The sequence below is a fragment of the Peromyscus eremicus genome, chromosome 8a, assembly GCF_949786415.1.
Source record: "Peromyscus eremicus chromosome 8a, PerEre_H2_v1, whole genome shotgun sequence".
NCBI lineage: Eukaryota > Metazoa > Chordata > Mammalia > Rodentia > Cricetidae > Peromyscus > Peromyscus eremicus.
The window spans coordinates 50,576,550-50,596,737 of record NC_081423.1 but is presented as its reverse complement, the minus strand read 5'-3'; the positions used below and the strand labels follow the sequence as shown (position 1 = coordinate 50,596,737).

Below are 20,188 nucleotides of genomic sequence, written 5' to 3'. Positions count from 1 at the left end.
CCAAACCTTTTCTTCCCCAAGCTGTTTTTGGTCAGTGTTTTATCATGGCAACGGGAAGTGAACTAAGACAGCTCCACACAACCAATATAATAATAATAATAATAATAATAATAATAATAATAATAATAATAATAATAATAAACAGCAGCTAGGTGAAAACTGGCTTTGCCAGTAAACAATTTTGCAAATAAAAAGGAAGTCTGGTTTGATTTGTAAATGTGCTGTAGTTTTTATTTAGTCAACAGTAGGTGAAAACTCAACACAGTGAAGCGAGTGGCCCGAAGTAGCACATTCTGCGCATTTCTTCAGCCACTCTGCAGCCTCGGGAGGAGGCGCTTACTCTGCACTGATTTTGGTGTGAACCTCTCGGCTCTTCACCCGCAGCTTGTTGACCTGGGACTCGGCGATGTCAGCCCGCTCCTCAGCTTCCTCCAGCTCATGCTGGAGCTTGCGGAATTTGGCCAGGTTAGAGTTGGATTGTTCCTCCTGAGAACAGAGAAGCGTTCAGGCAGTTAGATGCCGTGGACCTCACTACATGTGTCACCAGGCCAGGTCGTCTACAATCACATTCCCCTCTCATGTGCTGTTGGTCGTGTCCGACCTCCAACCTCAACCCAATCTGTAACTCCAGTGACAATTTTGACTTAAAGGAAGGAAAGGAGAAATTGTTTTCAAGTGGAAGAGACCAGACTTTTGTCAACCTGCTTACACCTCCCTGTTTTGTTTTTTTTTTAAAGATTTGTTTTTCTTTTATGTGTGTAGGTGTTCGGCATGTGTATCTGTGCAACACATTCATGCGGTGCCCAGGGAGGCCGGAAGAGGACATTGCCTCCCCTGGGAATGTAGTTAGATATGGTTATGAGCCACCAAGTGTGTGCTGGGAATTGAACTTGGTTTCTCTGAAAGGGAGAAACAGCCAGTGCTCTTAACAACTGAGCCGTCTCTCCATCCCCTCGCTTACCTTTTTTGGTGTGCCTCTTGGGTGGAAAGGAAGAAGAGACCCAGGTACCCTCAGAGACCTCAGTAAGCAAATGCTAACAAAGAGCTTTGGAAATCCCACTAGACACGGCTTTCCCCTGTATTTTAAGACTGATACAGAAGAGAGAGGAAAGTGGGCCGAAGATAATAGTTGCCTCTTTTTGTGTGGCTGTTACTATTTGTGCCCTTTCTTCCTTCCGGTCACATACATCTGGAGGAGTGGGGGCTGGGCACCGTGGGGGTGGTGGTGGTGGTGGAATGCAGCTGGAGAATCTTCCAGCATCATTTCTTTGTTGTTTGGTCCTACAGAAGCCAGGGCCTCACACCACTAGCTGGACCTCTAGCTCTTCCATCATGTTCTTCTGGTTGCTGGGATAGAGGCGGGGAGGAAAGCCTCACTTATGGAGTGAGTCCACAAGTCAGCTGGGTGTGGAGAAGTCAGTGCTTCACTTTCGGGAACACTTGAGTTTGTGTATGTGGAGAGACAGGAATTGTTCATCCCGGCATTAGTGATTCTGTTGTGTGTTTGTTGCTACCGGTTAAGGCTGGGTATTTGGAGCTTTCTCCTTCCCCAGCCTTTCTGCCTAACAATACACATCTCCTCTTGAGGCTGAGTCTACAATTAACATGGGAGTGTGTACATATATATTTATAAGGTTGCAGCCTTCGGAGAACACATGAATGGTGGATTCTTAGTCTGTGCCTTTCTTCCTCACCGATACATATTTTGTTTTGTTTTGTTTTGTTTTAAAAAAAACACGTTTCTCCCTGACAGAAGTCTGCTTCTTTCTCCAAACCTCAAAGACACTTACAGCCTCCTCAGCTTGTCTCTTGTAGGATTTCACCTTCGCCTGCAGCTTGTCCACCAAGTCCTGCAGCCTGAGCACATTCTTGCGGTCCTCCTCTGTCTGAGCATTTGATAAAAAGATACACAACTCAGTCCAAAGAAATATGTTTACCTGGTACCCAAATAAGTCGCCGATATGCCAGAAGGGGGTCCTGTATGCCGGCAGGGGGACCTGAGGATGAACTTGACCAACTACGCTGTTCTGTGTTGTTTTGTAAAGGCTCCCCTCACCATCCTAGCTTGGTGTCTGCCTGTGATGAGCAACTCTGCCTTTATTCTTTACATACGTGCAGTTAACACACACATCTGAGAGTGCCTCCGGAGGAGTCACCAGGGTCTCCCTTTCCCTTTGGGCATGATGCCTGTACATTCTAGAAAACTATTCCTCTTACCTGATAGGTTAGTTCCTTTACTCTTCTCTCATGTTTACGTAACCCTTTAACAGCCTCAGCATTACGTTTCTGTTCATTTTCAACCTCTCCTTCAAGTTCACGGACCTGTAACCAAGAAAGAAAGCTGTATCTCTTCCTCTCCAGTCAGTGCTTGGGATGTTAATTAGCCTAGGGTCTATTGCAGGTGTGGCCAGGGTGTTCTTGACCCCATGATGATAAGAGTGTGCCCCTTTTGCCCTTCCCAGAATTAGGGATGAAGACACCCACCCTGGCCTCCAGTTTCTGGATCTGCTTCTTGCCACCCTTCAGCGCCAGCTGCTCGGCCTCATCTAGACGGTGCTGCAGGTCCTTCACCGTCTGCTCCAGGTTCTTCTTCATCCGCTCCAGGTGGGCGCTGGTGTCCTGCTCCTTCTTCAGCTCCTCCGCCATCATGGCGGCCTGAAAAGCAAGTAAATCAAGAAAATAATGAGCCCTGGTGGTGGCAGGCAACACAGGTGTGAAGAGGATATGTGCGTGACACTCACATCAGTAATGGCTTTCTTGGCCTTCTCTTCTGCGTTGCGTGACTCTTGAATCACTTCTTCTACTTCACCCTGGAGTTGTGAAACATCATTTTCCAACTTCTTTTTGGTGTTGATGAGGCTTGTGTTCTGTTAAAAGACATTGGAAATTTATAAGATTTTCAAGTTTCCCAGTTGGGATTTACAAATGTTCTATTTTTGTCTAACCCAGGAGACCCGATGCCAACTAATGTGAAGTATTCTGTTTGGTGCAAACTTGTAATCATTTGCATGGCTGGAACCTCTCTCCCTGTACCCAGTCCTTTACTGCCTATCTGACTTACATAGGATGACCTCTGAAGTTTTAGGAGTGCCTGTATTGACAGGGTATGATGGTACATGCTTGTAATACCAGCAGTCTGGAGGCTAAGGCACGTGGATCATGAATTTAGGGCCAGCCTGTGTTGTATAGGAAGACCCTATCTCAAGACAACAACAATGAATGCCCGTATTAGTAGTCATTTGTTATTTGTTCTTTCTTTTCTTTGATTTATAGAATTCTATTTAAAAGGTTGGGAATAATAGTTTTTTTGTGTGTGAGTGCATGGCACTGGAAGTCTATCAAAAGAATTGTGAGTGTGTGTGTGTGTGTGTGTGTGTGTGTGTGTGTGTGTGTGTGTGTGTATGGCAGGCAGGGGAAATCTTGTCCTTTGGGGGGATTCTGAATTTGTATTATGAAAACATTTTCTTAAAAATTTCAACCCAGTATTCTCGAAGGAGAGTACTTGGAAAGGCTAGAGGGTGGTTATTTTGGTGTCACAGAGATCTTACGAGGGGCTGCTACTACATTTAATGCCTGAGCAAGAAGGGATGCTAAGTGCCCTGTGAGGCATGAGAACAGTAAACACAGAGCAGCTGAACTCCAATGTGCCCCTGATAAGTACTTCATGAAATATGTTTAAGTTTGGAGTCAAAGACATGTTTTCTCAGTGTTATTCTTCATGATTTTAAATAACCCCCAAAGCCTAACCTTGTTTCTAAATGTATAAACCTTTTCTGGTAGGGAGTCTAGAAAAGAACTAGAAATGCACAACAAAGGCACCTCTCGCCCTGTCATAACTGCAGTGGTGGTTTAGATACAGCCCCACCCCTGGTTCTATGTACATACCTACGCTCTCGGCTCCTCCCTTAGCAGCGCACCAGCATTTGCTCACCTGGGTGTGCAGGAGCTGCACGCGCTCACTGGCATCTAGCAGCTCCTGCTCTGCAATCTTCCTGCTCCTCTCTGTCTGCTCCAGCGTGGCCCGCAGCTCCTCAATCTCAGCCTGCAGCAGGTTGGCTCTGCGCTCCACGATCGCCAGCTGTTCCTTCAGGTCCTCCTGGCCCCGGAGAGCATCATCCAGGTGCAGCTGGGTGTCCTATAAGTTGAAAAATATCTTGACTATTCTGAAGAGGAGATGAACACCTAGGAAATGAGCTCCAATGGTGTAACTGAGCCAGGAGCAGGAGGTGACTTGCCTGTCATTTGTATGAGCTTAAGGATAATGGTGGCATTTGCTTGGTGTGTGAGCAAATTATCAAGAGACAGATTCTCACTCTGTCTCTACCTTTATCTTGTTGACTATCACATACATGTCACTGTTCTTTATCACTTATAGAGCATTTTCTGTATACCCCACATAGTACTTGACATCTGCTGTTTTATTTGGTCCCCACTGCCATCCTTGGGGTGAGAAACTTACTCTTACTATGTGTAAGTAACTTGCCTGAAGTCAGAGAGCGACAAAACTAAGATTCACCCTCAGGCCTGGTTTGTGGAAAGCCTGTGTATTTTCTGTCTCGCCATTTCTCCATCATTCAACTCCTGTTTGTTGTCTATACATAATTTCTGGAAATTATTATGTTTTAGACACTTTTTAATTGGCGTCCTTGGTGCATTCAACTGTATAATTTGGTAACTGGGAGGGGGTGGCTATGATAGTCAGTGTTCATTGTCAACTTGACAGAATCTAGAATTACCTGGGAGAGGACAATGGGCATGCCACAGGGGGATTATCATGATTATGTTAATTGATGTAGGAAGACCCACTGTAATCGTGGGCAGGACCATTCCCTGGGCAGGGATCTTGGACTGTATAAAATGGCCAGCTGAGCACTAGTGTGAGTTCATTTCTGTCTGTTCCTGATTGTGGGTCAATGTGACCAGTGGCTTCAGGCTCCCCCTGCCTTGACTCCCCTGCCATGATGGACTGGACCAATGACCTGCAAGCCAGAATAAATACTTTCTCCTCTTAGTTGCTTTTTGCCAGGATGTTTCATCACAGCAGTAGGAAAAGTAGCTAAAATAGATTGCTTAAGAAGTTAACTGTGAGAACGGAGACAGGTGTGTTCTGTGACTCAGCTGAGCAGCCAATGGATGTCTACCTTCAGGATGCCCTGAGTGTTCCTGTAGTTCCTCAGGCTCTCAGCAGCCAAGCGGTTGGCGTGGTTCAGCTGGATTTCCATTTCATTCAGATCCCCCTCCATCTTCTTCTTGACTCTCAGAGCATCGTTCCTGCTCCTGATCTCTGCGTCCAGTGTGCTCTGCATCGTCTCCACAACTCTAATGTGGTTTCTCTTGAGCTGGTCGATCTCCTCATCCTTCTCGGCAATTTTCCTGTCAATCTCAGACTTGACTTGGTTCAGCTCCAGCTGGATGCGCAGGATCTTTCCCTCTTCATGTTCCAGAGATGCCTTAAGGAAACAGTGATCAGTCAGCACTGAGTGGAAGAAAACTCGAGTGGTTGGTGTCTACTCTGAGTTTGTGAGGCAGCCTCTTATTGCTGTACTCTGGTTGAATTTTAAAGTTAATGTAGTTGTCCTAAGAACTTACAATTTTTTGTTTATCTGGTCACAGATTATATAGGTCAGCTCTGTAATAAAATACTTTGCACGATCTAAAGATTCATGACAGTACTAACAGAGTTATCTGATTAATTTTATATGTAATATACATAATGTTCCATAAACTATAATCTTCATGTGTAAAAACACTAATCTATCATAGAAACTATAAGTTTTAAAAATAAGTTTTTTTTCTGATTATATATTGCATACTCATTGTACAATGTGGGGACAATGTATAAAAACAGTTTCCCGTTGTTCCTCACGGAGAGACAACTATTTTAATGAGGTACATTTTTTATACTAAGGTGTTTAGACAGGCTGTCTTGCTTTGTGGTTCAGGCTGGCCTTGGGCTCATTCACGATCCTTCTGACCCCCCCTATTTCTATCTAATTGAAGTTGCATATGCAAATATAGGTCTTGCTTTTTAAAAGCAAATATTTGTGTCTATCACAAATCTTTCCCCACATTAATAATACTTTTGGAATCTTTTCACTTATTCATTTGATCAATAATTCAAAGAGGGTGAGAGAGAACACAAAGGTCAGAGATAAATCTGTGGGAATTTGTTCCTCTCCTCCTACCATGTGGGTTCTGGAGACTGAGCAGAGGGCATAAGTTTTGGTGGAAAGTGCCACGGAGCCATTTTGCTGGGCCCTTTTGGTCTTTTAGGGTGAGATTTTGCTATAAAGTTTTGGCTGGCCTGGGTCTTACTATATAGACCAAGCTGGCCTCAAATTTGGGGTAATCTTCCTGCCTCTACCCCCACGTGCTGGGATTTCAGGTATGGCCTATTAGCCATACTTAATTGTTATTTGGAATTCTGCTGTTCTACAGTTTGCTTACTCTTTTATTGGACATCTTTGTCTTAAAGTTTTATCTCCTTTTAAGATGAGTTTCTTGTGGTAAATTCTAAGAAACCGAATTGATGGGTTAGAGAATTTGTGTTTTTCTCAAATTTATTTTTTGCATACGTGTTTGTGTGGGTGTGTGACATGTGTGTGTAGGAGCTCCTGGAGGCCAGAAGAGGGTGTCTGATCCTCTGGAGCTGGAGTTACAGGTGGTTGTGAGCCACAGATGTGGGTCCTGGGAACTGTACTCAGGTCTTCTGGAAGAGCATTAAGAGCTCTTACCAGCTGAGACATCTCTCCAGCCCCAGTGTTGGCATTATTAATCACCTAATTGCCCTGTAAACAAAGGTCCCATATTTAAATTGTCTCTGCTCTATAGTAACGTATTCAGTTCATGGTACCATTACTCAGCTTGATATTTTTGTAGTGTTTGTCTTTGATTCCCCCCATAACAGAGTACCATGTACCTCTGCTTCCTCTAAGGCGGCCTGGATCTCACATTTCTCTTGTTCTACTTGTTTCTTTATTTTCTCCAGCTCATGGATATGCTTCCCTCCCTCTGCAATCTGCTCCGTCAGGTCAGAAATCTCCTCTGTGGAAGAAGAGATGAGAGGAAGTGGTGGGAACGGTGGCAACATGGGAGGGTCCAGCCAGGGCTGAGTAGGACTGGGAAAGTCAGCAACATGGGAGGGTCCAGCCAGGGCTGAGTAGGACTGGAAAAGTCAGCAACATGAGAGGGTCTAGCCAGGGCTGAGTAGGATCGAGAAGGTCGAGACTCACGCTGGAGATTCTTGTTTTCTCTCTTCAGAGTCTCGAGTTGATCCAGAGACTCCTCGTAGGCATTCTTCACCTTGAACAGCTCAGTGCTGAGGGAGCGGGACTCTTTCTGGCAGGACTCAAGCTCAGCCTGAGTTTCCTCATACTTCTGTCTCCATTCTGACAGAACCTAAAAAGCCATAGATTGTCAGCCAGGACAGGGAGAAGAAAGGCCACATCAAATTTTTGTAAAGTTTAAGCAGGTTAGACTACCTTGTCGAAGTTTCTCTGCTTCTTGTCCAGGGCAGCGCAGGCCGCGTTGGTCCTCTCCACATCCAGCATGAGGTCCTCCACCTCATTCTGCAGCCGCTGCTTCGTCTTCTCCAGGGAAGCACACTTGGCGTTCACGGCTTCCACGTGCTCCTCAGCCGCCTGCAGACGCTGAGCCAGCTTCTTCCTGAGAAATTAGCTAGACTGTCAGGATCTGGCCAAAGCCAGGAACAAAATGATAACTGCTGTGGTTCCTTCTCGCTGTCCTGTCCTATATCAGCAAAACCATCTGCCCTCCAAAGGAATGGTCACCAGACTCCTATTCATGAGTAACAAACTGGTAGAAGTCCAAAATGGTAGATATTTGGACTCCATGAAGTTCTGGGAATGTTACTGGAGTCCCACAGGCTGCTATCAGCGCTGGATGCCTTTATACATTCAGTGACCTTCTGATTCCTTTCATGATCCCTGTCCCCAGAGAATAGCTAATTTGTTTAAATAGTGGATGTTTGGACAGTCTAAAGAGAGAACACAGTTGATAGATAATCTGGACAATTCATGCAGCAGAAGCAAAGGCAAGTTTGACTTTCATTTGAATGATCTATATGCTTGCTTCATTCCCAGTGGTGTGCCAAGGCCACATCCTTAAGACACAGAAAACTCCTTTAAACTTGACCCCCAAGAAGGTGCATTAGACCAATCCTAGACAATTTGTACAGTTTAGAAACTTGACTGTACGTCTTAAGAGGGATGTCTGTCCACTCAGAGCTTAAGAAGATGACCTCTGGAATCAGAACACCAGCCGTCTCTCTAAATAAATCTCTTTAGAAAAATAGTGACAGTGACGTAACATTGCTATGACAGCTAAATGAGTGCATGGATGTGAAGCAGGTGGCACAGGAATGGAGACCACTAGGAAAGGCAAAACTTCAGTGCACACCACATACTTGGCCTCCTCCAGCTCCTCCGTGCGCTGGATGGCGTCCGTCTCATATTTGGTCCTCCACTGAGCCACCTCACTGTTGGCCTTGGACAGCGCCCTCTGCAGCTCAGCCTTGCCTTCCTGCTCCTCCTCATACTGTTCCCTCAGCAGGTCACAGTCATGGCGGGAGGACTGCAGGGCGTGGGCCAGTGCGTTCTTGGCCTGCAGAAGGGAAGGAACCACTGATTTCAATTCATAGATCCTGTAATACTTACACACCTCAAGTAGAATATAACTGGGCATTCTCAGGTTTAGTTTGTCAAGAAAAATCTTTGGTCAAAGTCACCTTGGTTTCTTCCTCAAGCTGACGCTTCAGCTCCTCGATCTGCTGAGTAGATGCCTGCTTGCTTCTTGACAGCTGAGAGACTAAGGCGTCTTTCTCATCTAACTGTCGGGAATACTCACCTAAGAACAGTAGAGTCGGGAGAACTCATGGTATAGCAATGAGCCATGTGTATGTGCATATATTTTTTATTCATTTCTAGACATTGTTACAGAAATGGAAATTAGCAAAAAATAAAAGTCAAAATGCAGATTTGCAAGCCGGATTGCCACAGGAACATAACAAACCTGTCTTTTTATTTTTGCCTCCCTGCACCTTTGTGGACTGACTGCCTTGAAAAATTCTGGCAGTTTGTTGATTTCCCTCTAAAAATGAGGGTTTTGCTGCATAGTGAGAACCCCTTTCGTGCAGTGCAGCATGTGGGGAGCCGGAGAAGGCATCCCTACCTGCTTCTGTCTGCAGGCGGGCTCTCTGGGCTGTCAGCTCGTTGATCAGCCGCTGCTGTTCCTCCTCCTTGCTTTTCAGCTCACTCACCTGATCCTCCAGAGTGCGGCACATCTTTTCAAGGTTTCCCTAAGGATCACGTGACAAGGAAGGATCAAACACTGAATATCGGCAGAAAAAAAAAAGATAAACCACAACTCTTACAGTAATTAAGATGTTTTAATATTAAAAGAATAAAATGTATTTCAAAAATCGGTGAGATATGAGTAGAAAGTTATGATATTGGTGCTTTGGCATGTGCCAGAACTCAACATACATGTTACATTGATTGTTGGAAGCTATCCATATATCCCAATGATGTTGACACTCACTTAAGTGGTTTTGAAGTCATCTTAGTGGGTTATAGTCAGTACTTTTAGAAAACGAAACTACAGGAATATATTAGGATGGAAAATATTTGAACAAATACTATAAAATGCTTGCAAACCATGTTTGATGCCAAGAACAATGGATACTTTTTTTCTGGCTCATTGCCCTTGTCTAGAGATGGTGTTGGGTACCTTGGCTTTGGCGATCGCCTCTGCATTACTACTAAGGTCATCGATCTCCATCTTCAGCTCGCTCTTCTCCTTCTCCAGCTTCTGTTTGACCCTCTGCAGGTTGTCGATCTGCTCCCCAAGCTCCGCCATACTGTCTGCGTGCTTCTTCCGAAGAGCAGCTGATGTGGCTTCATGCTGCAGGGTGGCCTCCTCCAGGTCTCTCCGAAGTTTCTGGAACTCAGTTTCCCGCTTCTTGTTTAGCTCCACCTGAGCCGATGTGGCCCCGCCGGCTTCTTCCAGCCTCTCGCTGATCTCCTCTAGTTCCCGGGAGAGGTCAGAGCGCTGCTTCTCTGCTTTGGCCCTGGAGGCCCTCTCTGCCTCGATTTCCTCCTCCAGCTCCTCAATGCGAGCCTGGAAATCAAGCAAGTACACTAACACATCTCAAATTCATTTCAATTTTAGTGTTTTTTGATGTGTAGAAAAACAAAAAGATGAGGGGCTGGGCATGGTAGTCCATGCCTTCTATCCCAGAACTCAGAATGCTGAGGCAGGAGAATTGTGAATTTGAGGTCAACCTGGACTACATAGTGTGACCCTTTTCCAACACACACACACACACACACACACACACACACACACACACACACACACACGTGAGATAAATCACCTGCAACTCTTTGATCTTCTTCTGCAGCTGGATTTCTACCGCTTGCTCATCTTCAATTTTGCTTATCAAATTGCTGATTTCAAACTCCTTCCTTTAGACAGAATAGCAGACATATTAATATTTAAATTATTTGAAAGACGGCATCACATAGAAGTCTTTCTGGAGCCCCTACTTTTTAAGCTTCTCATCAAGTTGCTGTTTGTCGTTTTCTATGTCCATTGTGGATTCTTGGGCCAGTTTGAGGTCCCCCTCCAGTTTCCTCTTGGCTCTTTCCAGGTCCATCCTCAGTTTCTTTTCTTGCTCTAGCGACCCTTCAAGCTGATGGGGAAGAGAAATCCATTACAATTGAAATGCATTTAAAGAAACACTTCAAAAGGACATTGAAAATGCGCTTACATCATCCACTTGCTGTTCAAGCTTGCTTTTGGCTTTGCTCAGAGTGTTGACTTTGTCCTCCTCTGCCTGCAGGTCATCCAGGGTCTGCTGGTGGGCCTCTTGGAGGGCCTTCTTCTCCTTGGTCAGCTTGGCGATGGTTTCGTCCAGGCCTGCCATCTCCTCCGTGAGGTTTTTCACCTTAGGAAGCAAACATGCTTTGCATTACATGTTATGTTTTAATAGACTGGCTCTTATGTTTTACTTCATAATGACCTTTAAAAGGGTCATAACTTTCCATGTATATATCTTATACCTTGTTCTCTGTGGCATGCTTCTCCTTCTCAACCTTGGCCAGTGTCAGCTCAAGGTCGTCGATGTCTTTCTTCAGCTCTGAGCACTCATCCTCCAGCTTCCTCTTCTTGGCGGTCAGCTCAGCATTGATCTCCTCCTCATCCTCAGCTCTCTCTGTCACCTCCTTGATTTTGGCCTCCAGCTGGATTTTGTTTTTGATCAGCTGTTCACACCTTTCCTCGGCGTCAGCCAAGCTGTCTGCTTCCTGTGGATTTGTTAAGACACTTAGTCTGTTCCTTATTTTGAAACTTACCTTTTTGCACAAGGTGTTTAGTGTTCATCCGAATTCTATTGAATTTCTCAGCGTGAATATGAGAGCACCTTTAATTGAATGTTTTATCTGACTTAAAGCCATGCAACTAATTAAAAAGTGAGCCTGGATGTTTAGAAGCAAAGGACCGTACACAATGATTGGGCCGGAGAAGGTATGACTGTAGAATTGTGTGCAGAACAGGAGAAAGATCTGCAGACAGGGCAGTAAGAAGCCTGAATTCTCGTCTCCAAACATCCATAGGTGTTGTCTTGGGCAAGTTGCTCTCCTCCAGTTTTTCATATGTAAATAAGGAGGTTTTAATAAATCATTTCTGAGAGCTATTTAGTTGTTAGAGTAAGATGTTGATTTAGTGACATTGGTTAGTTTTGATCTCAATCATTTCTATTTCAAAGTACTAGTTGTCAAATAGAATTAAAATAATAATAAAAATAAAAAGTAAATTAAATACATTTTCATGCAGTAGCATTTTTAGTTCATTCAAACGTTTATGATGGTCCATAACAATACTACAATGGTTTGAAGTTTCCATTTCTATTTGAAGAATTACCTATTATCCTCAAAATGAATTTCAGAGTGTATAAGAACAAGTAATTCTGGGAAATTATACTGCTCCATAAAATTTTATAAGTAACTAATTAAAGGACTCAAAAACTCAGCCAGGAATTTACTAGATTCCCCTGCCCTGGGACTTTCTCTACCTCCTTCAGTGTTTGTTTTAGCTGAGTGTTTGAAGTGGCTGAGCCCAAGGATGTCTCAGGTTCTTGTTTTTATCTTTAATAGTGATACACTTGTTAGTATTTACTCTTACTGATCTACCATGAAGAGAGACAGAGAGGATCCAGTCTTAAGCATTTGAAAAATTATCCTCACAATTTCTAACATTGTTGGGCTTGTTGAGCAAAGAAATGGGAGGTTATGTCTGGCTGAATTGCTGTAGCTAAATTCTCTTCCCACCTGGCCTCCAGCTTCCTCCTGGACTCACCAGCAGTGACCTTCAGAGACTCCTTCACATTAATGGAAGAGTTGGGGAGGATGCCCTGCCCTGTCTTCCAGGGTAGCAGTAGTTCAGCTCCAGGAGATGTAAATATGTATATTTATTAAGTTAAATCTCAAGGGTTGAGGATAGGAGGGATGGTTATCTTGATTTCTTTTTTGGCTCTTTGAGACAGGGTCTCTCTATGTAGCCCTGGCTGTCCTGGAACTCACTATGTAGACCCACTGGCCTTAAACTCTCAGAGATTCACCTGCCTCTTCTTCCAAAGTGCTGATTATCTTGACTTATAAGACAGTCTTAAGCACTTGGACTTATTTATTTATTTATTTATTTATTTATTTATTTATTTATTTATTTATTTATTTGAGACAGCGTTTCTCTTTGTAGCTTTGTGCCTTCCCTGGAACTCACTCTGTAGCCCCGGCTGGCCTTGAACTCACAGAGATCCGCCTGCCTCTGCCTCTCGAGTACTGGGATTAAAGGCATGCGCCACCACTGCTTGCACTTGGATTTTTAAATAGAACTATCCTGGCAGATTTTATTGTTGTTTTTGTTTGTTTGTTTTGCTGTCTTGTATCAAGCGAGGGACTAAACCCAGAATTTTGAGCAGATGGGAAAGTGCGGTTGTACTATTGGGTTATATCTCTAGCCTCTTTTTTTCTATTTTATTGCTGAGGCTGGCTTTGAACTTATAGCCCAGGCAGGCCCTGAACTTGGGACCCTCCTGGCTCAGCCTTTGGAGTAGCTGACATTAATGGCCTGTACTAGCAGGCTTAGCTCAGAATTATATTTTTAAGGCTGGGACAGTGCAGCTGAGCCAAAGAAGCAAACTATTGGAGTAAGACTTGGGGATTTAGCTTTGAACTACTTTCTTCCAAGTTGTTAAATTTTGTGATGTGATTGAGTCTTCCCTTTCCCCTGTATAACGTGGAAGTAATGGTAGCTTTCCTCCTCAACGCCATATTGAAAGTTAAGCAAGCTACTAACAAAATAAAGCCACCACCATCCCCCAAAAGACCTTTTCTTCCTCAAGAAAAGTCCCATGTTGTAAGAGATAGTCTCTGGAAGGCCAGCCAAGAGCCACTATAGCATGGCGATGTGATGTGTTCACATCAGAGCACTCACAGATTGAACTTGGAGTTGCAGGTCATTTTTCTCTTTGAGGAGAGTGACCATTTTTTCCTCCAGCTCCTTCCTCTTTGCCTCCGACTTGGCGAGCTCATCTTTGGTTTTCTGGAACTCTTCCTTCATGGTGGCCATCTCCTTCTCGGTCTCTGCGCTCTTCAGCAGGGGCTTGATCTTGAAGAAGAGCTTCATCCAGGGCCAGTGCTTGACATTCATGAAGGCACGGACATTGTACTGGATACAGAACAGGGCTTCCCTGGAACGTGGGGAAAGATGGTGTAATCGTTCCATTGGCAGCAATGTGGTTGACATTTATGGCAGACAATAGGCTTTTCCTATACCGACACATGTTCATTCTCACAACCAGAGTGATGGAGTCCTCAGTATTGCTACTTGGCTAATATGAGTGCTATTCCTATGGAACAATTGAGTGTTCTCAATCCCTGGTGATCTGGCAAAGACAAGCTGAGTCTGGAGGGTGCAGACTGTGTTGTCTGAGTGACCCCTGCCACAGAAAGAGCACACTCCTCTGAGAGTAGTGGTGGGGAGAGCATGGCCATTGTAATTGGATTCTGCTGACCTGCTGTTGCCACTTATCTGTGAGCGGCAAGGTGAGGGGCCATACAGTTGAATGATTTGCCTCACCCCAGCTCAGCCACTCTTTCCTTGAAACCTTTCCTATTTGATCGCCACTGAATTAGCCACTCTCCTCTTGTCATTCTCTTCAGATAATAAACTGGATTTTCTAAATGCTTTGAGTGACTCAGTCCTGCCAACTCAATAAGTCCATTAACATTGGAAGGCCTTTTTTAGCAATGATTAAACTCCAAAATTGTTATATTCACATTAGAAAATTGAAATGGTAATATTGGTATAGTTCTTTAAATGGTAGCAAGGAGCTGGCAAGGTTTGACTGGCTTATAGCAACATGTAGGCATCTTTAAGTTTATTAGCATGCAGGTTTTATTCCATTTCTATTGGTTCAGTTGCTAGGCATTCTGACCCTGAAAAGGCAGATACCATGACACAAGCTATGATACAGATGAATGAAAAAAAAAAAAAACTCTTGTAATGCCAACCTAAAAAAATACAGATGAACCAAATGAGCAGAATGTGTGTGGGGCTAGTGGCTAGAGCAATGTGTAAAAATGTTGTGTAAATAAGCTGTGTGAAGTTAAATTGGGAAAGAAGAAAAGGGACTTGTGACAAGGTAGACATGAGCGAGGTGCCAGGGTCGGCACAGACATGAGAATAGGAAGTAAACGAGTTGTTTAGTGAGGCTGGGAGAGGCTGTGTGGTTAGGTATGAAAGATATAATGGAGAATAGAAGGCCTTGACAGCCAAGCAAAGCAGCCTGGGTTTGTTGTGGGATACAATGGGGAGCTGGGAACAGAGATGTGGGGTGATGAAAACCACGCTGCAGACTGTTTCTGTGTGTGAGATAGATGGGGGGTGGGGCAGGAGAGAAGTTCGGGGAAGTCTAGCCTGAAGACACTAAGGTTGACGTGTTATAGGGGTGAACGCTCATGATAATCAAAGAATGCAAGTATCAGTGCATGAGGATGGCGGATGGAGAGTCCTTGGGGAGCCTTGTGATCCTGCTGATGTGCACAGCTGTTACCTCCTCTGCAGCATCTTCTGGTACTCCACTCTCATTAGGTATCCCCTACAGACGGCTTGTGTTCTTGTTATAATCTGGGCCAACTTTTCATCTCTCATTTCTTCCAAGAGACCCAGGAGGCCAGCTTTGAAGAAAACCTGGAGGAACAGAAAGTCACGAGTCATCCCCACACTTCAGCAAGACACAGAAATGGTTGTGAGTACATGGATCGGGTGTACAGGAGTCACAGCCATACCTTGGTGTGCCCAAATTTATACTGGGTGTGGTCAATATCAATAGAGCCCAGGAGCTTCTCTGAGGCCTTCTTGCTATCGATGAACTGTCCCTCTGGAATAGCACTTGCATTTAAAACTTTGTATCTGTTCAGTTAAACACAGAAGGAATGGTCAGGAAGGTGTAATCGCTTACCCAGCTGTCACCAAAAAGAAGTACCTGTTCAAATCCCAGAACAAAAACGGAAGTAGAGATCTGACGATTCTCTAAGACCAGATTGTGACCTAGCCTATTATTCTATCCTCTATCACAAGACTGAATTATTTGATTTCTTATTTGTGTAATTATACTAAGTAGGAGACCTGAAATATAATGGGCAAAGTACAACTAAGATGATAAATACCGATAGCGTTCAGCGTCATACAGCAAAGAGGACTGACCTCTGTTTAAAGTCCCCGTACAAGATCCTGCTGGGGAACCCCTTCCGGCAGATTCGGATGCCTTCCAGCACCCCGTTACACCTGAGCTGGTGCAGGACCAGTTCGTGCTCCATGGCACCTGCAAAGAGAGAGACAGAGTTAAGTCCCGGGCACTGAATTTTCAGATTGGTCCTAGTTTGTTGTTAATGCTCTGTGTCTTACCGGGAGTTTTAGTTTCATTGGGGATGATACATCGTACGAAGTGAGGGTGTGTACTCCTCAGGTTGGTCATCAGTTTATTTAAGTTCTCCTAGAAAGTGAGATAGAAGGGTCTTGAGAAAGTTGTGTTTTGAGTTTCTTTTTCTTTTTTTGGGGGTGGGGGAGGGGTGGTAAAAATTATACAGCACACTCTTAGCTACTGGACATAAGCTTATGAGGCTTTAACTGCTGTGTATTTTGAAGGCTTCAGTATTTAACCTGCTAAATGGCCAGAAGGCCAAAGTACTAGAAAGAAGTTCGGATAACCAAGGTATCCATTGTAACACCTAGGTCCAGATAGCGAAGTCAGTAGCCTCCATACACAGGCAGAATTCTCAACCAGCACCAGAAAACAAAGACTACAGGCTCTCTCTGCCACTAGGGAGTCAGCTGACCCTATGCCTGTCCAGTCTCCCTGGGCCTCATCTGAAAACAGGGAAGATGATCTCGGTGGCCTCTTCCATTTTTCAGCACTTGTAATGTTCACAGTAGTTATCAATTCTCAGTGAAAACCTGGCTTAAATCATTCCAATTTTTGCTGTTCTTCTTTTTAAATCATTCACAGTGTCTTCTAATTTCTTGTTTTGTTTTTTTGAAGAGTGTAAAAGTGTGAGACAATATAATTTTGTGTTGGTGGATCTTGGGTGCCTGAAAACATTTTCCATCTAAAGTATATGGGGGAGTTATTCTAAACAAATGAAGTAATTGATTATGACAGAGAATGTTTCACTCAGCCATGGAGAACACACATGCAAATATCTCTTACATATGCTTTTCTCACATCTCAGCCACTAGGAAATCAAAACAACACGACTATCTAAGCCTGAAAACACCTTTACAGACAAGTTTACAAAGCAACCATCTGTTTTGTTAGCTAATGCAGATTATATTGAGATGGGAAAAGGGTAAGAACAAATTTCTGGGGTAGGTCAAAGGTCATAGATCACACCTGCATTTTAGTTTTGAAAGCAATGAGGCATAAAAATCCTCACAAGCAGTCCTCAGAGTAGACATCTTACATGCATCCCTCAAGAAGAGCCTTGCCATGGAAGAATTATACTTGCATTATGGAAATGTGCAAGTATATAATGGAAAAGCTACACACTATTTTGTAAATAGAAGTATTATTCTTTTGTAGCTAACTGTCCATTCAGCTCACTAGGCTCAGTTTTAGGTGGCTTTCATCTTTTCTAAAAATGTCAAATCCATCTCAGGGAGAAACATGTTTTGATGGGAGAATGTTCTAAAGAATGCATCTCATGTTCATTCTTAAAGGAAACTTAAATCCCGGCAAGGTAGCACATGCCTGGAATCCAGCACTCAAGAGCCCGAGGTACTAAGTTCACAAGTTCAAGGTCAGTCTGGCCTACATAGGAAGATTCTGTCCCAAAGAAAACAAAGGGAAACTCAAGAACATTCTTAAACAATACTATTAGTGAGACAGAAATACAGCCATCACAGGGATAACACTGAGGGTCAGAAGTGCTTCCTTAAAAAGCATCCTTATTATTGATATTTGCTCTGTTCTCTCTCTCTCTCTCTCTCTCTCTCTCTCTCTCTCTCTCTCTCTCTCTCTCTCTCTGTGTGTGTGTGTGTGTGTGTGTGTGTGTGTGTGTGTGTGTGTTTTGTTGTGTTGTGTTGTATTGTGTCCAAGAAGCTTCTAAGGACATGTTGGCAATCCTGAATGCTTCAGGTAATCATAATAAGAAATAAAGAAGAAAGCATCTTACCCAAGTATTGATTTAGATCCATCCTGATGAGAGTGAATATCTAAAGTGATTCCTGTCGCCATTCCATTCCCTCCTGATTCATTCTAAATCCTATTCTAAATGCATAGAATCTGAATGTATTTTTGCAATTTAAACCTATACTTTACCCTGAAGAGGGCCGACACGGTCTGGAAAGAGGAACCCTTCTTCTTTGCTCCTTTCTTCGCACCGCCATCTGAGACAAAAAGAAAAAAACCCATCAATAGAGTAGACTCCCAGGGGACATAGCAGTGTAGGAACATTTGGAGGGGATAGTTTGACAAAGGACATAGAAAGTACCTGCTTCAGCACTGGCATATGTGGAAAAGAGGCTGGCCAGAGTTTTCATTGCGGACTTCTGGTACAGCCCCACCACGGTGTCATTCAGGGGGTCCTTGTTCTTGTCCAGCCAACCAGTGATGTTGTAGTCCACAGTGCCCGCGTAGTGAATGAGGGAGAAGTGGGCCTCGGCCTTGCCTTTGGCGGGCTTGGGCTTCTGGAAGTTGTTGGACTTTCCCAGGTGTTGGTCATACAGCTTGTTCTTGAAGGAGGTGTCTGTCGCCTTGGGGAACATGCATTCCTCTTCCAGGATGGAGAAGATGCCCAGTGGCTGAATTCAGAAAAGGAGACCTATGTCAACCTCCCTTTCTTCAGTGAATGTAGACACGATGGCTGTTGTTTGAGCACCCCCAATTAAATATAGACACAGAAGTCAGGCTCTGGGCTCAAAAGTCCCTTTGTCATCCCTAGAAGGACTTTCCTACCATCTCATCTATCATTCAGTCTGTAGCATTAGGGTCAGTTAAAAGAATAGCTGGACGCGAATTCCAAGGAATTTGCAGGTAATTTTTAAAATATTTTTTATTACCATATTTCCCCTCCCCAACACTGTTCAATGAATAAATTTGTTGTCAAAGTTTTTTTTTTCCCTCCAAAAAAATGTACTGGAACTGGGAAACTAACTCAGTGGGTAAGAATGCTTGCTGTGCAAGAACCCACATAAAAGCTAGGCATGGTCACATGTCTACCTGTAACCCCATTGCTGTGGGGCAGGTAAGAGGTCACCAACCTAGTGGAGGCCTTGTCTCAAGAGAACATGACAAAATGTGATAGAGTAAGACACCTAGCATCCTTCTCTGGTATTCACATGTGCACAGAAGATGTACCTGCATATGTCTGAGCGTGCGCATCAGCTTTCATTTAGAAAAGTGTTTATTTCTATTGATGACATCCTGGACTATAATGGGGGCAGATTAGAACTAGCGAGAGTGGTTCTAGCGAAGCTGACTGTCATGATGGAGTGCTCACAACTGCCTTTAAACTGGATATGAATCGGTATTAGAATAAAATGGGGGAGGCACGAAATGAAGCTAACCCCTTCCAGACCCGTCTCATGTAAGAGTTGTAAAGAGGAAGTGATTTCTAGATAGTGCTCTTCCAATTTGTTCAGATCTCAAGCGACAGGAAGGACAATAATACTTTGTAGAATTCTTTAAGACATCTGAAGAATCATCTTCATAGACAGACCCTTCCATGAAATTCATACAAACCTTCTCGATGAGCTCGATGCAGGCGGCCAGGTCCATCCCGAAGTCGATGAACGTCCACTCAATGCCTTCCTTCTTGTACTCCTCCTGCTCCAGCACGAACATGTGGTGGTTGAAAAACTGTTGCAGTTTCTCATTGGTGAAGTTGATGCACAGCTGCTCCAGGCTGTTGAACTACACAGAGCAGTAGAGATTTCCCAGGTTAAGTGGGTATTTATAGGAGCATATTCTGTTAATGGAAATATTCTTTATGGGAAATAATCTGAAGAGAGTGATGAGATTAAACTTAGGTATTTAAGCTGATTGCTGTTTGTTCATTATCCCCAGGAATACATGCTTTTCTCATGAGTTCTGGGCAGTCTTTAGGTACTCAGGTATCAATTACACTACAATTTTTCCTTCCTTCCCTCCTTTCCTTCTTACCTTCCTTCCATCCTTTCTTCTTTCCATTCTTCCTTTCCCTTCCTCCATCTTTCTCTCCTTTCCTCCCTCCCTCCCTCCCTCCCTGAATCTCTTTCTCCTTCCTTTCCTTTTTGAGACAGAGTCTCACCAAGTAACTCTGGCTGTCCTTCAACTCATTATATAAACCAGGCTGGCCAGGAACTCACAGAGATCTCCCTGTCTGTTTCTGTCTCCTGAGTGCTGGGATTACAGGTGTGTACCACCATGCCTGGAAAATCCACCTTCCATTTTTTATTTTCCTATCTATCTAATCTATCTATCTATCTATCTATCTATCTATCTATCTATCTATCTATCTATCCATCTACCTACCTACCTACCTACCTACCTACCTACCTACCTACCTATCACAATACAATTCTAATGGAATTCACTTTCTTTTCACCTGTGAGAATGCAAAGAAAAGAA

The 20,188-nt window shown here is 43.8% G+C and overlaps 1 protein-coding gene across 1 annotated transcript in view; it reads right to left on the bottom strand.

Annotated features, from left to right (window-relative positions):
* Positions 1-224: 224 nt before the first annotated feature.
* LOC131917230 (myosin-8) overlaps positions 225-20,188 on the bottom strand; it is a 28,987-nt gene continuing 9,023 nt past the window's right edge. Inside the window, exons 13-38 of the mRNA XM_059270933.1 lie at positions 19,322-19,492; positions 18,072-18,381; positions 17,900-17,967; positions 15,988-16,075; positions 15,787-15,904; positions 15,369-15,492; positions 15,134-15,270; positions 13,513-13,768; positions 11,082-11,324; positions 10,790-10,966; positions 10,566-10,711; positions 10,394-10,484; positions 9,748-10,137; positions 9,190-9,316; positions 8,747-8,865; positions 8,426-8,622; positions 7,482-7,665; positions 7,233-7,398; positions 6,920-7,044; positions 5,142-5,450; positions 3,932-4,135; positions 2,742-2,867; positions 2,485-2,655; positions 2,218-2,322; positions 1,791-1,886; positions 225-486 (exon numbers count right to left, since the gene is read on the bottom strand). Of these exons, the coding sequence (XP_059126916.1) occupies positions 337-486; positions 1,791-1,886; positions 2,218-2,322; positions 2,485-2,655; positions 2,742-2,867; positions 3,932-4,135; positions 5,142-5,450; positions 6,920-7,044; positions 7,233-7,398; positions 7,482-7,665; positions 8,426-8,622; positions 8,747-8,865; positions 9,190-9,316; positions 9,748-10,137; positions 10,394-10,484; positions 10,566-10,711; positions 10,790-10,966; positions 11,082-11,324; positions 13,513-13,768; positions 15,134-15,270; positions 15,369-15,492; positions 15,787-15,904; positions 15,988-16,075; positions 17,900-17,967; positions 18,072-18,381; positions 19,322-19,492 (4,398 nt within the window). The 3' untranslated portion in view covers positions 225-336. The remainder of the gene's footprint in view (positions 487-1,790; positions 1,887-2,217; positions 2,323-2,484; positions 2,656-2,741; positions 2,868-3,931; positions 4,136-5,141; positions 5,451-6,919; positions 7,045-7,232; positions 7,399-7,481; positions 7,666-8,425; positions 8,623-8,746; positions 8,866-9,189; positions 9,317-9,747; positions 10,138-10,393; positions 10,485-10,565; positions 10,712-10,789; positions 10,967-11,081; positions 11,325-13,512; positions 13,769-15,133; positions 15,271-15,368; positions 15,493-15,786; positions 15,905-15,987; positions 16,076-17,899; positions 17,968-18,071; positions 18,382-19,321; positions 19,493-20,188) is intronic.